This window comes from Crinia signifera, chromosome 4 (genome assembly GCF_055691185.1).
Source record: "Crinia signifera chromosome 4, ASM5569118v1, whole genome shotgun sequence".
Lineage (NCBI taxonomy): Eukaryota > Metazoa > Chordata > Amphibia > Anura > Myobatrachidae > Crinia > Crinia signifera.
Genome location: NC_139220.1, coordinates 183,357,122 through 183,381,412, shown reverse-complemented (window position 1 = coordinate 183,381,412; position 24,291 = coordinate 183,357,122). Strand labels below are relative to the sequence as shown.

At 44.9% G+C, this 24,291-nt stretch overlaps 1 protein-coding gene and 1 long non-coding RNA gene across 6 annotated transcripts in view; one reads left to right on the top strand and one right to left on the bottom strand.

Annotated features, from left to right (window-relative positions):
• LOC146074714 (mucosa-associated lymphoid tissue lymphoma translocation protein 1-like) overlaps positions 1-24,291 on the bottom strand; it is a 101,630-nt gene that overhangs the window by 23,747 nt on the left and 53,592 nt on the right. For 3 of the 5 annotated variants that reach the window (XM_083183135.1, XM_083183133.1, XM_083183132.1), the window contains exons 2-9: positions 12,150-12,255; positions 10,537-10,655; positions 5,428-5,581; positions 4,058-4,236; positions 2,390-2,486; positions 2,240-2,287; positions 1,868-1,894; positions 902-1,105 (exon numbers count right to left, since the gene is read on the bottom strand). In XM_083183135.1, the coding sequence (XP_083039261.1) occupies positions 902-1,105; positions 1,868-1,894; positions 2,240-2,287; positions 2,390-2,486; positions 4,058-4,236; positions 5,428-5,581; positions 10,537-10,655; positions 12,150-12,159 (838 nt within the window). In that variant the 5' untranslated portion in view covers positions 12,160-12,255. Of the gene's footprint in view, positions 1-901; positions 1,106-1,867; positions 1,895-2,239; positions 2,288-2,389; positions 2,487-4,057; positions 4,237-5,427; positions 5,582-10,536; positions 10,656-12,149; positions 12,256-16,656; positions 16,677-24,291 lie in introns of those variants that run through there. The other 2 variants (XM_083183134.1, XM_083183136.1) reach the window with 2 other exon arrangements.
• The window catches only part of LOC146074715 (uncharacterized), a 78,145-nt gene continuing 60,426 nt past the window's right edge, over positions 6,573-24,291 (top strand). The window contains exon 1 of the long non-coding RNA XR_014473453.1: positions 6,573-6,835. This is a non-coding gene — a long non-coding RNA (uncharacterized LOC146074715). The remainder of the gene's footprint in view (positions 6,836-24,291) is intronic.

The window sequence follows — 24,291 nt, the reverse complement described above, 5'->3', positions numbered from 1 at the left end:
ATTCAAGTGTATTCAACAATATTTGAATACACTTGGAAAGGGAGATAATAGTTTACATACTGTCCCTGGCTCCCAGCGTGAGATCTAGTAAACACTCTGTATGTAACCTGTGTGACCCACTGCAGCGTGTGGGAGAGATAGCGCTGGTGACTCCTGTCCCTGCCTGCGTATACTGAACATACAGTATGTGTGTAAGAATAGCAGAAAAAAATCAGCACTAAAGTGAAGAGGGGTGCCCTGGTGCCATCTTTTCCACAGCCAGAGCATTTTGTCTGACAGCCGTGGAGTCAGCAGAGGAGCTTACCCGGCTGTCAGGAAGAAGCATACAGGACCTTGTACCTGCGCTCCTGCTGCTGCCGCCCAGCCCACCGGGTTGTAGTGGGGGGTTACTGCTCCCTGCTGCTACCATCTATGTCTGCTGCTTACTGTTCCCCAGCCACCTTGCGTAGTCCCACCGCTCAGCTGCCGCTGAGAGTACTGCTGGCAAGGACTCAGGTACCGCTCCATGTAGCTGCAGTGCTGTCAACTGTATAACGCTGCTCCAGGTGAGGGATAAGCTTCTTGCCGCCTCCCAGAAAACCCGGCAAAGATGTATTAAAAAATAAAATCATTGGTCGGCTGCTGTGGGGTGAACAAGGGCGCCCTCTAGCGGCCAGCGCCCTAGGCAGCTGCCTAACCCTGCCTAGTGGCAGCGCCGGCCCTGTATCTGCATCAGCAACGGGAAAGAGCGCATTAGAAGTGAGCACATGACATTCTACAATTCTGCAAGAATTGTTTATTTTTATGTTACACAACTTATTATAAATGCTAATATTTACTAGTAACAAATCTAGGTTTTGACAAACAAGTAGCTATTTTTAAGTGCTGTAATGAATTTAAAATGTACACTGTACAAACTTACCATAAGCCCCTTCACCCAGGAGTTCCAGAAATTGTTTGACAAACATTAGCATTTCTTCTCGTGTCAAATCCACAAGTGAGATTACACAGAAACCCAGTCTCCTGAGAAGGACTGACAGCTCAAACACATCCACCATTGGGGCCAGGAGATTGGGGTGATTCAAGTAACCATTGTTGCCAATCAATAATGCCACTTTTCCAGATGCTGTCAGATAAAAACAAACAGTCTATTTAATTAAAGCTAAATGTCTGCGGTTGTCCATTTCTAAAGGATCACAAGTCAAATTCCGGCAATTTTAAAATATTAGTAAATGACTCTTTGGGGATTTTATATATATGAATACAGTAGGTAAATATGCCGGGTGCCCTTCCAGGTAAATGAATCAAGTAGATGTGCAGAACTCACGGCCTTATAATAATAAAAATGCAGTAACACTGGACTTCCAGTGAGTGCTGCCCATCTACTCCTGGCTCCCAACAAAAATTGCGTGTACATGTGGTAGGGGATATAGACTGTAAGCTCCACTGGGGCAGGGACTGATGTGAATGTTCAAATATCCCCTGTAAAGCGCTGTGGAATATGTGTGCGCTATATAAGAAACTGTTGTTAATGTTTAACTGAAACACTGCCCTCTTCTGGCAGTGAGTGATACTACATCTCTTTGTCACATACAGAAACACAGAGGCAATCACAAGGTAGCAGACTAGCTTTCACAGCTTTTGCATTTTTATATTATATATATATATATATATATATATATATATATATATACACACACACACACACACACACACACACACACACACACACACACATATACAGAGAGAGAGAGAGAGACACACACACACACAAACATACACAAACTTAATTTTTCATGCAAATAAAATAAAATAAATGTAAAGCATACTGTAGCTCATTCAATTATCAAAACTACCTTATACCCCAGATCTCTTGTAAGATACTCACCAAGGTACCTGCAAGGTGGCCTTGTACCTGTTAGGATAAAACAATAACATTATTCTAAATATCTGTGTAGCTTCGTCTCACTACCTATCAGAACCACTTCCAATGTTCTCTTGCGCACTGCGAGCCAGGATTGATTCTGTTTATAGTTTTTTTTTATATTGCATGCCCATATACTATGGTACACCACCAATAACTGCAAACTATTTTCTTATCCGTCTAGTCTAGACTGCAATTAGGCAGGGCATGTAATGACTTCATAAACCAGCTTCAAGCAACCTGGTGCAGGAAAAGGAGAAAGAGCCAAGGTGAGAGCTCAATAATATAAAGAAAACAAATCCACACAGACATAGTCTGACTCATTGCTTTAATTACCTGGCCATACAGATGGCTGCGGGGATTCCCGTAGAATAACCTCTTCCTCTGAAAAATAAAGCCTTTTATTGTGAGGAAAGTGGCATGTGTTTTCATCAAGGAAATTAGTCATACTTAGGGAAACTCACAAGAAAGCATTTTGTTATTTACCTAAGGTAAGTTCAGCAGCTTCACTCCACCTTTCCCCATGTGCATTAGAGACACAGCAAAGGTAATTACCGCAGTCCTCTGGTTTTACCGACGTGATCTAAATTCACATATGTACATTATTAGTAACCTGGTAAAGGGAGGGGGGGAAATGGAATGCGTTTTATTTAAGTGCCAGATACATTACATTTTTATCATGAGAACATCTGAGAAAATTGGGCCTGATAATGCCGTCACATAGCAATAATGTCAGACTCTGAGAAAGCCACATTAATAAGCAGAAGTTGTGTGCTGTTTCACAGTTATTCTCACTGGGGCTCCATGAAAGAAGCCTATTTATCTCCATCATTGTTATTTTATTTTTAAGTACTGGGCTGCCAAGGTGGAAGCAAGAACATGGTTAGCAATGGTGTTTGGGGGACGGATAATATTTTTTAGTTCTAAAATCTTGGGTCTGGACCCCAAAGTGGGCCCTGACATCTCAGCATGGGGTTGCGACTCCATGTTGCTGACCACCAGGCTACTGACTCCTCTGTTCTACGAGCCTGTGATCCAAGGATTCTGGAGAAATCAGTTGAATTGTCCGTTATTTCAGACTCCTTGGAACCCTGGCTGGCATAGAGATCCGAGGAGTCATTAGGCTGCTCAGCTGTTCTGCATCTCCTGTCCCACTCAGCAGCTGCTGCTACAGCCACTACCAACAGCAGGCTGCATACCTGGATCCCTCATATACATGGAAATATTCACTGGGGGCATACGGCTGTCATACGGTTAAGAGGTACAGCAATGGTGGTTAATGAATGAATCTGTAAATTTTTTAATGGATTCTGTCAAGTTAATGCCAGTTAACACTTTGTGCAAAATTTACTGAGATGGGAGTTTGAGTTCATATGGGATGTTGCTATGTGCAACCAATCAGAATCTACTACTACAGAATCTATATATTTAGCACCTTCTAGAAAATAACAGATAGTATCTGATTGGATGCCTGTAGCAACTTCCCCTGTGAAATAGAACTCCCATCTTAGTAAATGTCCCCTATTAAGTTTACAAGAGTTAGGAAGCCTATCAGTAGGAGGCAGGAGTTTTCACCCATGGTATTTTACCACAGATAATGAAATATTCCCTTATTGTTAGCGCCTCTTTAAATTTTCACCTCAGCTTACAAAAGCTACTGCTTTGTAGATAAATCCCCTTCTGTCTATTTAATTAATAAGAAACCTTGCAAAAAAAAAAAAATAATACCTTCGATACCAAAGCAACTTCGCAGTGTAAACTAGTAGCACTACTAGTTCCCATCTGCTGCAGGGACCCCACAGCACACTGCATGATCCACACTGCCCGGACCTCTGTGAGCTGCTGACAAGTACCAGGGGAGGGGAGCAGGCATTACACTATTTGATTCAGAATATTTTTTTCCTGTTTTCCTCCTCTAAAACTAGGTGTGTCTTATGGTCTTATAGAGCGAAAAATACGGTCATTTTTTAAGGAAAATTATGCTGTCTCTGTCTTTAAATTAACATGTATTACAATGCGCTATACAGTTTTGCACTTCTTAAATATTTGTATGAGCCTCTATGTGTAGTAGTGCTGTACATAATTGCCTCTCCATACATGGCATTAGAGGTCACTATATTTTTACTGCTGTACTATTCCAAACGCTTATCTTACCTGGATCACATTCTCCCCTCTATTTGGCAGACACAACCCATTGTGGTACCATTGGTATTTAGGGGCTGGAATTCCAAGTGCATAGCAGCTGAGCTGAACTGAATTATGGGATTTCACACATTGAGAGACTGGTTCAGTCACTATAATAGGCTTTCCATCCCAGTCATGTGGGAGACACCCTGGAACACAGTAAATAAGCTTATTTTAAGTATGTAAGATTACTGAAATGTTCAGTAGCTACTGTATTTACTATTCATTTCTACTACACCTGTTAAATGCAATATGCATTTGAATGATCTGCACAGTATTTATGTTCTGTAATTGTTTTGATATTTAACATAAATAAGATTCATATCTTATTAAAGCAGAAACAATGTAAAAGTCACATGACATGGGATTATTTCAACTAGGGATGTACAGGTCCGAAGTTACCTGGATCTCAAAATGGGATCTTATTGGCTATCTGGCGGTCACATGTTTTGGAGCCAAAACATGTGACAGCTGATAGCCAATAAGACCCCTTTTTGAGATCCGGGTAAATCTGGGTAAATCCGGATCTGCACATCCCTACTTTAAACCGATTCACACAAAACTCTGCTTATACTTGGGTTCTGATTTTTGGGTTTGTGTATTTATGCAACAGAAAACTCACAATAATATTATATAACCTCAATTTCTAAAAATCCCCCCTCTCTAAGTAGAAAAAAACCCCAACAAGCCAAAGTTTCAGACTGACAGGTAGGAGCTTATTGGCTGTCTGTTTAACACTCTCCATTTTATCACTTTTTGAAGCTTGAAACATCTCTCCCAAAGAGTTTGAAACTAAGAATACTTCAACTGGATTTAGTGCTTTGGTACACCTTGGCATCAACTGCATACTACTTTAGTGCAGTTCATGCACAACACCTGACACCAAATCCAGTTAATATGGTGGTACACAGTAGACATGAGTTTAATAGAAACCAGGAGTTTAATAGAAACTAGGGTACCATCTTTTAGTTTATATGTTCTCCCCTCATGTTTTTCTGCAGGTAATCCATTCTCCCTCTATCGTCCAGAGGCATACGGGTAGCTTAATTGTCTTCTGACATAAAAATCGTTGCAGTGTAGCAAAGATTTACAAAAAAAAAGCTAAATCCAATAATACCTATCAATATTCCTGATTAGAGTTGGAAAATTGGGACTAATTATGCTCTATCCCTAATCCAACAGTCATGCCCCATCCACCCATCTCATGCCCCTTTGGATACTACCAATTAGGATTGCATAATGCAAATTGGGTCTGTCTGCGAGTATGGTTATTAGCACCTAAACAAACAGTCTAAAAAACATGGTATTTCAGGAGAATCTATGCTCAGATTATTTCTTACCAATAAGAACATTCTTTAGTACTTTCACCTTCACCCAATGGCTGAACAAAATGCGTCCATTTTGGTCATGTACGCGGCAGGTGTACAACTGACTTTGTCTGGTCTTAATGTGTAGATCTGGTCCTGTTGCCCCTGGAATTTCTTTAGCGGTAGACTGCGATATTGAAGAGAGTGTGTTAACAGAAGTAAGAGCGCCTTTAAATTGTTCGTGTAAAATGCACAAGCTACACACCCTATTATAGAATATATTTGAGCCAAGTGGGATTTTACATGGCGGCATAGGATTAAGGAAATATTTTGGTCCCCAGCTGTTTCAAAATCAAAATTGACATAGGAAATGTACTTAAGATATAGGGCCTGGTTCACTCACAAAGCAAATTATCTCTCTAATGGACAAAACCCATACTTGCCTACCCTCCCGCATTTAGCGGGAGTCTCCCGTTTTTTCAATCCTCCTCCCGCTCTCCCGCAAATCCCTCTGTTCCTCCCGGTTTTTGTCCCATTCCTCTCCAAAAAATGTACTGCGCATGCGCGAGCGGCATGTTTCTGGGGCGGGGCCCTAGTGCGCGAAGTTGTGACGTCATTGATTATGCCGGCCGGGTACCGCGCGGGGCTGTGTGGGTAGACGTGGTGCGGCAGCAGGAGCAGCTGCCTTCAACGAGCGGCAGCAGCAGCAGAGCAGAGTGAGCGGGAGCCAGGAGCTGGGAAGCGCGCCGCACAGAGTAGGGGGCCAGCGCGGAGAGGAGCAGCTATGACCGTGCGTGGCAGCGGGAGCCGGGACCAGCAGTAAGTAACAGTCTGTAACTTCTTTCCCCCACTAAACCTGCTTCTTATTTTTATTGAGCTCCCTACACTGCACAATGCACGCCACTGCAGCGGCATTTTGGGGGGGGGGTCGGGCTGTCATGCTGCTGTCGGGCTGTCATGTCCCAGAGGGGGGAGAAGAAGTCGGGCTGTCATGCTGCTGTCGGGCTGTCATGTCCCAGAGGGGGGAGAAGAAGTCGGGCTGTCATGCTGCTGTCGGGCTGTCATGTCCCAGAGGGCAGGAAGATCGTTAGCAACACACAGCTCCCTGATGCTGCTGTGCACTGCAGTGTGAGAAGGAAGTTCCTTCTCACACTGCAGTGCACAGCAGCATCAGGGAGCTCCTGTGTGTTACTAGCAATTATTCCCTGTCCCAACAGTGTGTGTGAGACACCGCTGGGGAGAGACAGCAGCAGATTGATTGTAGTGGCAGCAGAGAGCTCAGCTTCCTCTCCATAAGGCAGTGCTGCTGCTGTGTGTGTGTGAGACCCGCCTCCTGCAAAGCACTACTGGGAGCAGGGAAGAGCTCTCCGTGTGTGCCTGCAGGCTCCTTCTTGATCTCTCTGCTGCAGGAGGAACGGGCCCATGGCAACAAGAGTAATAAGTAAGTTGGTTGAAGTGGCTGTTAAAGAACTAGCACTTTAATGCCTTACTTTACTCCAGTGTTCCCTGTCCTGTGCCCCCCTAGCCTTGCCTTCCATACCCTGTGCCCCTTAGCCCGGCCTGCCTACTCTTCTCTGTGCCCCCCTAGCCCTGCCCTGTGGCCCATAGCCCTGCCTTCCCTTCTCTGTGCCCCCCTAGCCCTGCCTTCCCTGCCCTGTGCCCCCTAGCCCTGCCTTCTCTTCTTTGTACGCCTCTAACCCTGCCTTCCCTGCCCTGTGCCCCCTAGCCCTGCCTTCTCTTTTCTGTACGCCACTAACCCTGCCTTCCCTGCCCTGTGCCCCTAGCTCTTTCCTCCCTTTCCTGTGCTCCCCTAGCCCTGCCTTCCCTTCTCTGTGCGTGTGCCCCCCTAGCCCTGCCTTCCCTGCCCTGGGCACCCTAGCCTTGCCTTCTCTTCTCTGTGCCCCCCTAACCCTGCCTACCCTTCCCTGTGCCCCCCCTAGCCCTTTCCTCCCTTCCCTGTGCTCCCCTAGCCCTGCTTTCCCTGCTCTATGCCCCCCTTGCCCTATCCTCCCTTCCTTGTGCCCCCTAGCCCTGGTTTCCCTGCCCCCCTATAGTCCAGCGTTCACTGCCCTGTGACTAACCCTTAGTCTAGGCTTCCCTGCACTGTGCCAAACACCCCCTGCCCTGTGCACCCTAGCGCTGCCTTCTCTTCTCTGTGCGCCCCTAACCCTGCCTTCCCTGTGCTCCAGAGCCCTGCCTTCCCTTCTCTGTGCCCCCCTAACCCTGCCTTCCCTTCCCTGTGCCCCCCCTAGCCCTTTCCTCCCTTCCCTGTGCTCCCCTAGCCCTGCTTTCCCTGCTCTATGCCCCCTTGCCCTATCCTCCCTTCCCTTTGCCCCCTAGCCCTGGTTTCCCTGCCCTGTGCCCCTATAGTCCAGCGTTCACTGCCCTGTGACTAACCCTAAGTCTAGGCTTCCCTGCGCTGTGCCAAACACCCCCTGCCCTGTGCACCCTAGCACTGCCTTCTCTTCTCTGTGCGCCCCTAACCCTGCCTTCTCTGTGCTCCAGAGCCCTGCCTTCCCTTCTCTGTACCCCCCTAGCCCTGCCTTCCTTGCCCTGTGCCCCCTAGCCCTGCCTTCCCTTTTCTGTGCGTATGCCCCCCTAGCCCTGGTTTCCCTGCCCTGTGCCCCCCTAGCCCTGCCCTCCCTGATCTGTGCCCCTATAGTCCAGCTTTCACTGTCCTGTGACTAATCCTTAGTCTAGGCTTCCCTGCGCTGTGCCCACACCCCCTTGCATTATATAATATAGATAAGAATGAGAAATATGCTTTTCAGTGTAAACAGAATTTTTTTCCCATCATTGTTTTATAAATGAGCAGAGTAAAGCCCCATACATGCACATACATTTAAAAACAATGCCTAGTGTGAACACTCAATATCATTATTGTGATGTCACTGAATGATATTGTTCACCAATACCATTCAGTGTGTATGCTCAATTCATCTGGGGCCCAAAATCTTTAATGGCAGCCCTGGAGACAGGCTGTGTGTTATTGCTCCGAGTTCGCTGCTGATTGACAGCCTGAGCCGCCGGCTCCATAGAGGACAGGACAGCTGAGCGACGGCTCAGCTATCCAGTCGTATCTGACACAGCAGCCTGCGGCTCAGTGACTGGCTGAGCACGCAGGCTGCAGGGAGAAGGAGGCTTGGACCTGCTGTAGGAGTCGCAGAGGAAGATGCAGGCTCTCTCTAGTTGTTCACAGCCTGTCTGCCCCATCTACATAAGTAACAGTAAGGCAGTAATATATATATATATATATATATATATATAAGTCCAAGATAAACGGCACTCAGGAGGCGGAATGGTGAAAGCAAAAAGGTGTATTCAAAGCATTAGGACAAGCTTTCGGGGTATCAGCCCCTTCGTCAGGTCAAACACCTACAGATATATACAGATTAGCAGTATGTATATGGGACTTAATGTCTAAGTGGCATTATGGTTTGTGTCATATAGATGTAATATGTAATTGGCATTGCAGTGTGTGGCATATTGTGTAATGGGCATAGCAGTGTGTGGCATATGTACAGGGCATTGTGGTGTGTGGCATATTGTGAAACGCCCATTGCAGTTTGTGGCATAATGTGTAATGGGCATTACAGTGTGTCATAACGTGTAATGGACATTGCGATGTGTAGCATAATGTTTAAGGGACATATTGTTAATGCGAATTGCAGTGTTTCAGCATTTTTGGAAAGGGCAGTACCCCTTGAAGCGAGGCCGCATGTACGTTTTGAAATGTGTGCATTATTTATTTTTAAAATATCTGTATGTGGGGCACATTTTTACTGTTACAACTGGGAGCCATATAGTCTAGAAACACCCCTGTTTGTTTCACCAATGTTGGGGGGGGGGGGGGGGTGGTGGCGGGCGCCACAGGAAATGTTTTGGGGAGGGGCGCAGGAAATGTTTTGGCTTGAGGGAGCAAACACATGATTGCTGGTTTCAATTGTACAGTTTCTGTTCGTAGGTTTTCCATATACATACTTGCTCTGGTGGTATGCGGCTCTTCATATATTTTTTTCCACCAGCCACTGCAGGACACACCCCTGGGTGGAAATAGATACGCCCATATGTGTCACTAGACACGCCCTTTGGTTGAAACTTGACACACCCCGTCAATGTTGCGCGACGCTGCGCTCGGTGCATTTTGCTAGCATCTAAAATCTCCCTCATTTTGCTTTTCAAAAGTAGGCAAGTATGACAAAACCATGTGCACTGGAGGGGGGCAGATGTAACATGTACAGAGAGAGTTAGATTTGTGTGAGTTATTTTGTTTCTGTGCAGGGTAAATACAGGCTGCTTCATTTTTACACTGCTATATCGATATCAGTTTGAAGTACAAACCCCACCCAAATCTAACTCTCTCTGCATGTGTTACATCTGCCCCACCTGCAGTGCACATGGTTTTGTCCATTAAAGAGAGAATTTGCTTTTTGTAAGTGAACCAGAATCAGGCCCATATAGTGATGCATGACTTGAGGGGGTTCTGAGGTTGGCATATAAAGAGGATGAATGAGAGGGCTTCTGTGAGGCATATTACTAGTTTGGTGCATTACTGTGCGTCACATTATGGGGCATTATGGTGGTGTTGTATATTGTCAATTGGTATCATCACAGGAATCTTGTGTGTCATAATATGGATTATGTTGACTATACATGTTCATTAGGTCGACAAGGTCTAGGTCGACTTGCACAAGGTTGACAGTGACAAAGGGTAAACACAAGCAAAAAATCGACATGGCAAAAGGTTAACATAAAAACATGATTTTTTCGTTTCAATGTCGACACCTGAGCATGTGGCCCCCAATTAGTGTACAGCTGGGCTCGCCATGCTTCTGTACAGGTGCTTTGCTCCGCTACCACTGTGCCTGGCACACTTTACACATTATGGCATTCCACTGCCCATCCTAACCGTGTACCTCGCTGATCGTTTCATAAGCTAGAAACAGTTAGACCAGGGCAGCTAGCTAACCTGCAGCAGCAGGCTGGGGTACAACATAATACTTTCTCTGTAATTTAAATGTTGTGACAGATAGCACAGAAGAAAAGGAAGTGCCTTTGACACATACTTGTTCCATGAGGTCGCCTCTCTATAAATATATACTGTGTACCACTTATGCAAGTAAGTTTAAGTGTTGAAATTACCTCCCACTGCATGAACCACTGATAGTGACACATTAGAGGTCCTTGTGCACGACAGCGCAATGTGAGTGGAAAGTCCAGGGGCACAGAGGCACACACTGGCTGCTCTGTGATTAAGATTTCTACATGTAAAAAAAGACATGTTATTTCCACCAATACAGATCACTTTGAAGTACAGTTAAACAGTCATCATAAACTGACTATGCATTATGTGACTGTGTTGTATCCCTTCTAATACATGCAATACACATTTATATACAATTTTGTTTCCACTATTATTAATTTAAACTAAAGGCCCATATACACTGGGCGACTTTGAGCTGAAAGTCGCTCAAAACAGCAGGTTTGTGCGGCTTTCAGCTCAAAGCCGCCCAGTGTGTATGCCCCAGCAATGAGTGCACTGCTGCGCGCTCCCGCATCATCGCCAAGAAAGCCGTCCTCCCCCCACTGTCGACACCAGGCAGGGGGAAAGCCGCTCAGTGTGTATGCACTGAGCAACTTTCCTTCCAGCGATGAAAACGATCATCGCTGTCCATACACACTGGGGATAGTCGCACAATGTGTATGGATCTTTATAGCATCAATAATAATCAAACACATTCAACTTTCTTTACTGTGTGAACCCTTACTGGCACTTTTTCCATAGAAAATGGTTGCCAGTTCAGACACAAACTAGCAGTTTATCTGCTGTCCACTTTTTCTGTGGACATGGTTCCTTTGAATTAAAGAAATGATTGTCATTTCATTTATGAGTGTGGGTTCTTATATATAATATATAACTCTGCTACTAATTGTAACATTTTCTATTTATCCATACCTGTTTTTGTTATTTAATGTTTGTGTGTTCCACAAAAAAAATAAAACTAAATGTAACAGGCTGGAGACATGTTATGCCTTTCTAATGGTGTGTACACACAGTAAATATGCCGTGCTATGCGAGTCCCGATGCGATCAGATCGTATCGGGACTCGCATAGCATGGCATGCATGCAGTGGCACAATTTTGACTATATAGTGCAGATCTATAGTCTTGGCTGTCCTCTCTATTTGACCGCCAACTTTCACTCGCACAGGAGCGCACATCGGCAGCGCATCGGGTTCGCAAGCCCTAAAAAAGCATACAATCACCATGCGATCTGCATCCGATGTTCACTATATCGGCAACGTCGGAAGCCATATCGCACAGTAGTTCTCTATAATTCTGATCAAAGATCTCACAGTTGCTCAATTTGCTGGCAGGTTGTCTACAAGCTAATGCTGTGTACACACGGTGAGATTCCCTTGCTATTCGACTTAAGATTCGATTGCTATGCAATCTTTGCTAACTCTGTACTATTTACATACAATTCTTGCTATCTGCATTAGATTTGCACTATATAGTCATTGCTGCCCTGTCTATTTCGCTATTCGATATGTGCTAAACGGGAGCGTGCATCGGCATTGCATCGGGATCGAAAGGTTAAAACCCTGTTACCACTATGTAGTCAAAATCAAATGTTAAATCTCACCGTGTGTATACACAATAACACTGCATTCTCTTATCATTTATTTTTGTCATACATTTGTATGAATGTGAAAGTACATTTTAAATGTGATAGACAGATTTCTAATCCTCACCTTTCAGCATGGCTACTAATCAGCTGGGCCTGTGGGCACGTGGGAGACATCATAGGAGGAACATTGTGCACCTTTTCTCCACAATATTAAAATGGTCAGCTGAAGACTGAAAACATACAGATACACACAGATAGGCTAGAAAATATATGATGATGATTATAATAATAATAATAATAATAATAGAGAATAAAAATAAAATTTACAATTTGATTAGTGTAAGTCATAAGCTCTAACGAGCAGGGCCCTCTCCCCATGTGCTTTTCTTAGAATATATCTCTGCCACTGTTATAATTGCATCAGTGTCCACCGTTGCAACTGTCTTTTTATTTATTATGTACTTGTCCTCATTTGTATTTGTAGTGTAAATCACAATCTTTCTTGTATTGTTCTTTGCTCATCTATGTATTGTCAGGCGCTGCGGAACCCTTGTGGCGCCATATAAATAAACGATAATAATAATAATAAAAAAATATATATACTAAATAGAGGAAGCATGCAGCGGCACTCAAAGGTATTTTTCAAAAGGTATATTTGTGAAACAGACCAACGTTTCTGGGCTGGCACACCCCTTTGTCAAGGTGTGGGTGAACCCACATCTTGACAAAGGGGCGTGCCTCCCAACTGTCCCAATTTTGGTGGGAGAGTAATGTTTTTTTGGGACTGTTCCACTGTCCCACCCACGGGCAGCAGTGTCCCTCGGTGAAGGAGGGGGTGGGGAGTAGTTGGGAGTCCTTCTCTCACTCCCAGGTGTGTAGGTGCTGTGCACGTGTGCACAGCATCTATTCTTTGGCAAAGTGTGACAGGGGCATTAGCTGCAGGAGGCATCAGCAGCAAAAACAGGGGGCTTCAGTGGTAAAAACAGCCATAACCATGAGGCTACGCCCACTAAATTGTCCCTCTTCCCAGCTGCCAAAAGTTGTAAAGTATGCAGATGTAGCCAGGTTTATTTGCAATGCGTATGCATGGGCACAAGCATCGTGACACTGCATTATTATGCAGGTTGCAACTGGCAGCCACCCATACAAATGAATAACAGACACACCATCTCCATAGTCGCACCATCCACGCCAAAGTCCCTCCTCTTCCTCTTGTCAGATTGACACTGCGCTTAGGTACAGTTGCTCTCTTTAGTTCCTTGGGGACTGGCCGCTGGCTGCACAGTACCTGGTTGGACAGACGGGCAGCAGGGCCGAAAAAATGAGTCCATGTGACTCACTGCAATGCTAAAGGCCCCTTCACTGCATCAGGCCATGGAGCACCAGCCGCCTGCTGCTAGTTCTGTATCTGGCTGGATGTAATAGTATTTACCCACCTTTAAGAATAGTGGGGCAGATGTATTAAGCTTGGTGAAGAGCTAAAGTACAAGGCTTAATGCATCTGCCCCATTGTCCTAAAAGCATCAGATCCTGTGGATTCTGGATTTCCTCTTTCCACATCTTTTCACAAGACCACAGGAACACTTTCTTGTTCTGATCATTAACCTCAAACAATCCTCCTTCAGAACATTGCCAGCTTTCTCACTTTGCCACTTCCTGTTTTGCTGCGCTGCTTCCCTGCTAAGACCGCAGTTCACAGGACCTATCAGCTGAAGCCTGCTGCTCTACTTCCTCACTAACCAGTCTGACCGATTTCCCCCTCATCAGGTAATGCTGCTGCACAGTCCTGGCCCGAGCTGCCAGCACCTGCACCCAGCTATCTCACACTCACTGCACTCAGGACTCTACAGCTCTTTGGCAGCAGGGGAAAGGGGAGTGGAGGTTAGACTGACCTGTGGCTCCCTATATTGTAACTGAAGAAGTAATGCCCCTTTTTGGGTGTATCACAATCAGGGCATGATTTTAGGTAAGCTGCCGGGCCCCCTTAAGTGGACCCTTTGGTTGCATACAGGTAAATCAATCTCTAGTAGCCACCCACCTATCTTCTTCTTGCCTCACACGATTAGCCAGCCCAATCACAGCTTACCATGGCCATCTTGAAATTCAAAAATGGCACAGATTTTGGTACTTGTGTAGTTTCACGGCACCAGCATGGCGCCGTGCGTCTGAGTCCCCTTGCGGGGCTCGCTTCGCTCGCCCACGCTGCGGGCTCAGTGGCTCGCTACGCTCGCCAAGCTATTTATAATCAACTCCATGCCAACATGGATAGTGGAGGTATGAACTATCCATGTTGGCATGGAGTTAAGTTACTTTTTTGGACATATTTTGTGGCGAGCGTACACCCTGGCGCTGTGAAACTACACTAGTACCCAGATTTTCTTCTGTTTTTTTTCCACATTTTATGATTGACAGCCACCAGCACTGGTTTTGTTCATATATAATTAACCATAAATAATTTGAATTGGTCCTAGACCACCAACCCGGGGCACCCCTGCAAGTGTCCCGAGGCACCCCAGGGAGCCACTGCATACAGTTTGGGAACCACTTTAGGGGGTTATTCAGACCTGATCACACAGCTGCAAATTCAAAGGACGAGCAATTATTGATAGACTGCGCATGCCTACAGCCCATAATACGCATGTGCAAAGCCATACTGGGATAAAATCCAGCTAATTTGTTTATCGCTGGCCAAACACAATATGATTGACATGAAGCAAGGTGAGTGGACGTTTTTCAGAAGTGCCACGGAAAATGCAGGCATGTCAAGGCCCAATCCAACTGCTTCCATCACAGCCGCTGAGTAAGTCCTGGGCTATGCACACCCGCCACTTAATACGTCCAGGGCTATGCACGCACACACAAAATTTCTTTCAAAAGAGCACTCTCAGACACTGCTACCCGGGACCCGCAGCTGCACGGTCACCCCCACCCTCTGGGTGCTCAGAGCAGCACGGCACCCACACTGTCATACCCCGGGCGCTCAGCACAGCCCTGAACCCGCTGCTACCCGGGACCCGCCACTGCCACCCCGCCGCTAACCAGTTTTGAATCTTTTAAAAACCCTCCCCGGGAGTCTTTTCATGTGATAAATTGATTATAAATGTTTAAATGTCTGAAAACGGGAAACCAAAATGTAACAACGTTTTTTGTTTGTGTTTTTTTAAAACACAAAGAACTTAATATAGAAGGTGGAAACAACTTCATATTCATTCTTTACAAACATTACTAATCCCAGACAAGTTCCCTAATTGTGTATATCTGACAAAGGTTGATCTAATTTATTCAACTAAACTTCTCTCATTTCACTGCCCGCTAGTGCTTGTGACGTACTTATCTATTTGTTATTTTGCATGTGACATTAAAAAGGTTATCACAGGTCAACTTCTTTCCTTTATATCTACCCATCACACTTCTATGTTTGCATAACACTATCATATTTAATGCTACTCATCAGGATGAGGATATGACACCTTTCACTTTTTAAATGAACACCTGTAATACAGGGCTGCGCAAATTACTACTGACACTTGGGGGTTATTCGGACCTGATTGTTTCTAGCTGTGATCAGGTGTACACCGCCCAGCCATCGAATTTAATATAAATTCGCAATCACTCACCATTTGAATGATTTCTTACTTGGGGGTTGCTGTAGTAACAGGATTCTGACTTCCCATAACTTCCCTCTAGACCAGTGTTTTTCAACCACTGTGCCGTAGCACACTAGTGTGCCTTGAACTATTCTCAAGTGTGCCCCCAGATCTAGAGATGCCCAAACCAGTTTACAGCCACCAGCAGTTCAAGTGTTATTTACTGGTCTCTTCTTTTTATTTAAAGGGCCAATGTATTTTATTTTTGTTACCTGTAGGGACCAGTGTGATTGTTTTTTATATGCGGGCCCGGCCAATAGGTTTGTTTTTTTCCTGTGGTGGCCAATGTGTTTTGCCCTGTGGGGATCTCATGGTGTGCCTTGGCAATTTTAAAATCTTATTTAGTGTGCCGCAAGGTAAAAAGGTTGAAAATCACTGCTCTAGATGTCTGGGCACGCCTGCATTTTCCCTGACACTTTCAGAAAATGGCCAGTTAATACCGAAAAACGCTTCAGGTCAATCAACTAGCGTACGGCCAGTGGTTAATAAAGTAGCAGGATTTTATCGCAGGATGGCCTTGTGCATGCGTACTATGAGCCATGCCCATGCGCAGTCTATCGATTATCACCCGGCCTGTGAATTCACAGCTGTGCAATCAGGTCTCAGGACTTTACTTGGGAGCAATATGATAGGGACATGTTGGAAGCATGGAATGCAACGTTCTCATCATCTTCATTAATACGTGAATCAAAAAACGGATGTACGGGTGGTGTAATGGTTAGCATTACTGCCTCACAGTGCTGAGGTCATGGGTTCTATACCCACCGTGGCTGTAACTGTGCAGAGTTTGTATATTCTCCCCGTACGTGCCAGGGGCCTGGCCTGGTGTCGGTCAATACTGTGAGAGTGTAACCGCTCCGACTGTGCTGCTCGTGGCAGACGTATGCTGTTAACATCTGCGGTTGTGTGAAACCGCCATCTGCGGTACATCTATGATTTTTCCACTGCCCCCTGTGTGCAGTGGCGGAGTATCCACAGACTTACTCGGCACTGCAATGAAGCTTGGGTGATCGGGCCCGGAGCTGATGTCAGAGGTTAAACAACTGGGTCCAGCTTGAAAAAAGTCAGGTCCCTCCTCCAAATGCCGGCTGCATGTCAATCATCCTGTGTATGGCCAGGGTTACTAAGTCAATGCTGACTTTCGTCGCAGGGACATCTCGCACGACATTCACTGGGGCTGTGAATTCGCAGTCCAGCCTAAAAGTCTGAATTAGGCCCAATGACTCCACATGTGAAGAATTAAACTCTAATTTATTAAAAGATACATAACAACCAGATATTGCAATTTTCACTTCCCTCCAAAATAGATTTCAATTCAGCATTTCTAATGGGATCTTGATGATAATATATAGGTTAACAGTCAATAGGTCGACACCAAAAGGTCGGCATGCACAAAGTGAACATTAACATTAGGCATACATGAGTTTTTCAAGTTTTCTAATTTTTTGTTTTTTACTCTTTCATAAATGAACATCTACGTGAGCTCTGCGTGGAAATGGTAAAGTGTGCCGAACGCAGTGGAGCTAGGCACCTGCCACGAAGCCACGCCTTACACTGATTGGGGGACCACAAGCTCAAGTTTCGACATTGATAAACTTATTAAATGTGTGGACCTTTTGCTTGTGTCAACCTTATGGACACTGTGCCCAGCAGGAGCGCAGCAGACTTTTATTACATTGCATAGTGACTATTACATTATCTATGTTTTGTAATAATAATAATAAAAAAAACACATTAAATATGCAATGTAATAAAAATCCGCTGATCAAGTGTTTGGGGCCCCCCAGAGATATCAGTGTAACACATAGTTGCCTACCCTCCTGCATTCTGCAGGAGACTCCCTGAAACAAGAGCAATCTCCCTCTCTCCCTCATTAGTCTAGCATTCTCCCTCATTTCACCTAATCCACATTACACTATTACATTTTGGGATAAAAAAAAGGGAAAAAAAGGAATGAGAGATAGATAAATTTACATTAAAGTATAGTAGCTCTTACTAACTGCTTTGGGGTTCATCTACATTTGGATATAAGACATTTAAAAATATTCCTCTCAGATATAGCAGCACACACACACGCTTCTAGGTGCCATGTTCACAATCTCTTTTCACAATCTCTCCATATATGGAACTAGACACACCCTGTGGGTGGAGCATGTCACGCCCCCTCAATGGGGCACTGTGCAAAATTCTACTACCAACTAATCTCCCTGAAACTAGTTTTCAAAAGTAGGCAAATATGGTGTAACAGGCCCCAATATTTCTATTGAGGGCCCTGAATTCTGCAGCTATTGACCCCAGACTTCTGCCATCTCTGTCCTCTTGGCTGCTGGTCACCCGCTGCACTCTGACAGACCCCACACTGCTTTACTGGTGGCTAGTGCCCTCCTCACAGGTACCACTTCCCATCTCTGTGAGCTCCTCTGAACTACATGGCTGCTCTTGCACAGGTACACTTACCATTTGTGTGTCATCTCTCTCTACACTTAGCTACTTCTTTTAATCACTCCTGCTGAAGGTTGGAGCATTGTTAAGGGGTGTACACACTCTTCGATTTTTCCCTGTTTTCGATTAGATTTTGCTTATAGAAGCAAAATCAAATCGAAACCTAATCGAAATCGAATGGTTTTTAAGACACTTTCGACTGGCATGCGATTCGATGCGTGCTACTGTTTTCTCTATATCGAAAAGAAAAATAGACTGTGCAGCCAAGGAAATATCGAACACAATCCACTAAATCGAATGTGTACACTGTGAAACTGATATAGAATCGAATGTAAAAGTACAGATCTAATGCCAGATCTAATAGAAAATGTAATAGAAAATGGAATCTAACATCAAATCTAGAGCAAATCGAAGTGTGTGCATACCGCTTATATGGAATGAGAAATTGAAATAATTTGAGGACATATTAGTACAGGTTGAGTATCCCGTATCCAAAATGCTCGGGACCAGGAGAATTTTGGATAACGGATTATTCCGTATTTCGGAATATTTTAATATTTCAATTATGTATTTTGAAGTATCTTGCATTTATGCTGTATAAACACATAATATACACACAAATATATTTTATTACCACATAAAATACACACAAACATATTTTAATTGTTCAAAAAACAAGGTTTCAAAACGTGAAACAAAATGTGTGTACTATCTCAGCACTGAATTTGAATGCCAAGCAATCATTGTCTTGCACATATATAGTGCCAGTTACATATCATGTCCCCAGTGATGCTGTTACATATGTCCCCAGTGAGTTTTTAGCAAAAAAAAAAATTATTTTCACTTTCTGGAATGTCCGTATTTCGGAATAATTCGGATAACGGATATTCGGATACGGGATACTCGACCTGTAATAGTTTGTTCTTTAGCAAGTGCTGGCCTGTTAGCAACAAATTTAATTAAAACTTCTGATTGGAAATGGAGACTTTAATAGTACAATTAAATGAAGTTACTACAATGTTCATCACCTAGAGGGGAGTAGATATATTGCTACCTAAATACAGTGTGCTTTTTTGTATCGGCAATTATACAGTAGCTCTGTGTAGAAATTGTAAAGGTCTATAATAATAATTAAGTTATCCTACTATGGGTCACCCTGCACGGAATTATACTTGGAACTCAACTTTAAAATCTAAACTAGAGGCCAACAACTACTGACAACAAAGGTTAACAAAACTATTTATTTAAGTAGTTTAGAGAAAAGGATTTGTCTAGTGCTGAGTGATTTAGATTAACAAGGATAGTGGTCTGGATTAACACGGAGGGATGGAAGATTAAAATTCTTGTAATTGCATGATGTTTGTCAGGTTGCCTGGCTAACCTTGTGGAGTTACTGATGGTCACAAAGTAAATATAGCTATTGACCTGTTTACTGATGGAAGAGGAAGTCTGCAAACATGAAAAAGTTACAAGTGATATTGCATCATTTTAGCACTGGTTCAATGTAGTAGCTTACATTTCCAATGATCCCTCTAGTTCAGAGGTTCTCAAAGTCAGTCCACAGGACCCCACACAGTGCATATTTTGCAGATCTCCTCACAGAATCAAGTGAAATAATTAGCTCCACCTGTGGCTCTTTTAAAATGTGTCAGTCAGTAATGAGTGCACCTGTCGGGTGACCTGGAAAATGTGAACTGTGTGGGGTCCTGAGGACCGAGTTTGAGAACCTGTGAACTAGAGGGATCAGTTAGTTGGCGGGCTGGGCATTTGCATATGGGAACGCCCAGCGTTTCACGAGCGTTCTCATGCAAATTTCCCTATGATGGGGGTGCGGGGGGTGGCCAGCTGACATCGCCAGATGTCAGCTGCCCACCCACTTCCTCCCGAGCGTCCACCTATAAGTAACTGAGAGTAAGTAACTGAGAGTCACTTTTATATGCGTGTACCTTCGCCATCATTGATGATCACATGGTGTGGGAGGAACCCCATAGGCTGTGAATGGATGTTACTGTGTAACATCCATTCACAGGCCCTGCAATGGTATTGCCCTTGCGAAAAGGTGGTGACCAGGCCACCATTTGCATGGCAGGGTTTGGTGGACTCACATTAGCAGCTTTGCGAATCAACCAGAATATCCCCCTAGTCAGATCTAGTCAAATCATTTAGAAAAAAGGCAAAATCACTATATGTGTAGGCCCTATAACAGGCATTCCCAACCACGGTCCTCAAGGCACACCAACAGTGCAGGTTTTAGTGATATCCAGGCTTCAGCACAGATGGTTTAATCAGAATCCCTCAGATACTAATTAAGTCACCTGTGCTCAAGCCTGGATATCTCTAAAACCTGCACGGTTGGTGTGCCTTGAGGACCGTGGTTGGGAATGCCTGCCCTATAAGATTGTTCTTTGGATGATTTTTGATGATGCAAAACTTGCAGTTTTTCTCTTTTTTTTTAACCATTGTGTTGGTAACATAAGGTTTATGCAGATAGATATGCTCCCTAGGTGATTTATGGTTAATTTACAAAATAAAGAGGAAATAAATATCTTTTAAACCAAAGTACATTAGAACAGGCACAAAGTCAAGGGAGCATAGGGAATTTTTATTCTTGAAGCAATAATATGTGAAGGGGAATGCCTTAAACTTCTGAGTATCTGATGGGGCACTCTCTTCAACCAAAACTCCCCCCCTCCCTTCACCTCCAATAATACTTGAAATAAACAGAAGGAGACATGTATTTATGGCGAATTTCAAAGTTCACAGTTTATTAACTTGATTATAAATGTACTATTCTTTCTTTCAGTGGCTAAGAAAGCACTGCTGTCCACCCAGTGGCATAAGTTTGTCCCAGTTGCCCAGAGGCAAGATAAATATTGGTGCCCCCCTCTCACAAATACCCAGGATTAGAACCTGTAATCTGTTTTACTGGGGGCAGACACTTTACTGATAAAACTATTTGCTTCTGCACAGTAAGTATGCAGATTCTGAATATGTATTTGTTAGTTCAAAACCATTACTATTAGGCAGAGCTATGTAGTGCAGTAACTTCATATAGTTAGAATTCTCAGGCTTCAAACCCATGAGCAAATATCTCAATCAGTAAGGTGTCTGCTTCTAGTGGAACAGGTCATGAGTTCTAATACAGAGTGTGCCACTTGCAAAAAATGATGTAAGTGTGATGTCTATTGTCCTGCTAGGAGCGGGAGTCAGTCACAGAAGCGATATCAACGACTTTCAATTAAATGATTCAAACTCGCAGGAGAGGAGAGGTGCCCCTTTGGGAGCAGGAGCCCGGTGGCAGATGACTCCATTGTCTCCCAGAGTTACGCCACTGTGTGCACCAGCCCTTTTCGCAACTGAATCATGTAACCGACCTGGGGGGCCAGGGAACACTTATCGCAACTGAAACCTGTAACCGCCCGGGGCAACCCTTTTTACCCCCTGATGCCAGGCCATGGAGAGTCTTTCAACCCCACTCTTGCAACGGCTTTAGCGCGGCCCCATATCGGTAGTACTTTACTCCTCGGCCTGATTTTTATGGGGCTAGGGGTGCCTCCAGTATTTCCGGTGCCACACTTTGGGCCTTATTCTGATCGGTGCGGATTTCTCCGCATGCGGTCGTCCCGCCGATGGTTATCGTCTGCGCATGTGCAGAGGTCACTCTGCGCATGTGCAGGCGATTTCGCCGCACGTATTCTTGACACGCCGCACAGGGGGCGTAGAGGGGCGTGAGGGGCTACTTAGCCTCATTACCCTATGCATACGCCCCGCGTTTCATGGGCGTTCCCATGCAAACGCGGGGCGTATGCATGGTAATGAAGCCGTGACGCGTGTGTAGGGGGCGGGCATCTGACATCGCCGGATGTCAGCTGCCCGCCCCCATACATGATTTCACACGGAAAAGTGTCCGTGTGGTCTTGGGTGGCGGGACCTAGTGGAGCGTGCGGCCCTGCATTCGATGTTCAGCGACCATCGAATGCAGGGGCTGCTCCCAAGACGGAGGAGGCGTATCCCCGTCCACTTTCATGCGGATCGCCACATATCCGCGTACGGACGGAGGTGGCGATCCGTATGGAAGGCGGGGATTCGCCTGCACGGTCGTGGCCGCATATTCTGATCGGGCCGCACCGATCAGAATAAGGGCCTTTGTTTGGCCTGCAGTAATTCAGCCTGCTGTGACCTGTCTTGTTGATACAGAATGTTGATTAGTTCTCGCTCCTTCCTCTCTTTTTGGGCTGTGTGGGTGAGAAAAACTCTGCTCCTGCTAAATGTGTTTTTGCGTGTGTGTCTCCCCTGTTCTGCTCCCCTCCCTATATATGGTCCTTAGCCTGAGGAGGGGCAATCCCCTCCCTCTACATTTCCTCTGTCACCCATACCCCTATCCTTTTGCCTGCTACTATGCAGCTCCCCTCCCCTCCTTCCCTCTAATAAACTGTGCTTTGTTTTCTGGTGACCCATCCTTTTGTTTATCCTTCTTCGCGACTAAGTGAAAATGTAGAAAGGAAACTTTTCACAATTATTTATTTTTATAATGGCAGGTTTCTCTAAAGTAGGCGGAGCAATGTGATTGCTGGCGATATATTGCTCAGCAATCATATTGCTCAGTGTCTCCTTTTCATCAGTGACCAGAGATGGTCGCTGATGAAAAGGAGATACTGCCGGGGGAAGCCACAGGGGGACACAGCTGTTGGCCGGGAAGATGCTGGTCGCAGGAGCATGTGACTATTGCAGGGGTGGTCACGGGAGCGCGCGCCCAGCGACAGTCACTTGCATAGTACCAGTAGCCCCCTGGGAAGCAAGGCGCAGGGCTGCCATGTTTTTGATCACAGTATTTGTGCCTGGGGTCATGCAGCTGCCCCCCCCCCCCCCCCCCAAAAAAAAAAAAAAATTGGCCTGGACACTCCTCTGTTGTCTGCGTTGTGCCCCAACAGCACTCAATTGCCTCCGCCTGTTGATGACGCTAACCCAGTCCTTAGACTTTGGTCGCAATTTTTACAATGGCCATTATTCAGATCTGATCGCAGTACAAATTTGTTTGGAAAATGGGCAAAAGCATGTGCACTGCAGGTGGGGCAGATGGGACATGTGCAGAGAGAGTTAAATTTAGTTGGGGTGTGTTGAAACTGAAATCTAAATTGCAGTGTAAAAATAATGCAGCCAGTATTTACCCTGTACAGAAACAAAATAACTCACACAAATCTAATTCTCTCTATACATGTTACATCTGCCCCACCTGCAGTGCACATGGTTTTGCCCAAACAAATGTGTACTGCGATCAGCTCTGAATAACGGCCAATGTGACCAGTTTTAAGAGTCTGTGATCGCGGGCTCAGGTGTTCGCAAACATTGCAGAGTAGCGATGTTTGCAAATATGTGTGCTCTACTGAGTTTGGCCCAGTATTCATTATTTGGCCAATTCTGTACCAGACATTTCCCAAAAATGGATACATGTGTGATCTGAAGAGCTACTTGCTCATATTGCAAACCACCTGGAAAACTGCACTCCTATTTAACAAGCGCTTTTTTCAAACAATTATGTTGATATGCATTAAGGGCCTGATTTGTAAGCAAAGTGTACAAAGTATCGGCCAACTGCAGTGATCGCATACAGCAGGCGCCAAGGTGCCATTGCAACTCCTCTCACAGAGAGGATTTTATTTCAAAGCGATTGACAGGAAGCAATTGTTTAAGAACGTCATGGGGGAGTGGTGGCAAAAAAATAGCAGACGTGATGCTGTGAGCATAAATCAGTTTTCGAGGCTAGTTTTGTTTCTGTGTTGCTGCTACGTACAGTATGTGTACAAAGGCTCTGGAAGTCCTGCAGGGCCAAAAATGCCCCCATATAATTATACTTACCCCTCCGGAGTCCCACAGCAGCCACAGGTGCTACAGACAGGAATCATAGGTGTGGCAGCCATTTTTCCACTGATTTATGCATACGCAATAGAGATGCCTCTGTGAAATATGGCGTTGGCGCCATGATGAATCTACACGCAATCCCCTCACATCTTGACTGATGGGAAGATGCCGTTTATGGGCAGTGACCTTCCACTTTTCGGGTGCATCAGAAAAAAACCTGGTGTTTTCAGGGAGGGTGTGTGATGTCATTTCAGGGCCTCGAACAGTCTGGTTCAATCACACACTTGTGGAAGGGTCAGGGTTACGCACAGACTGGAA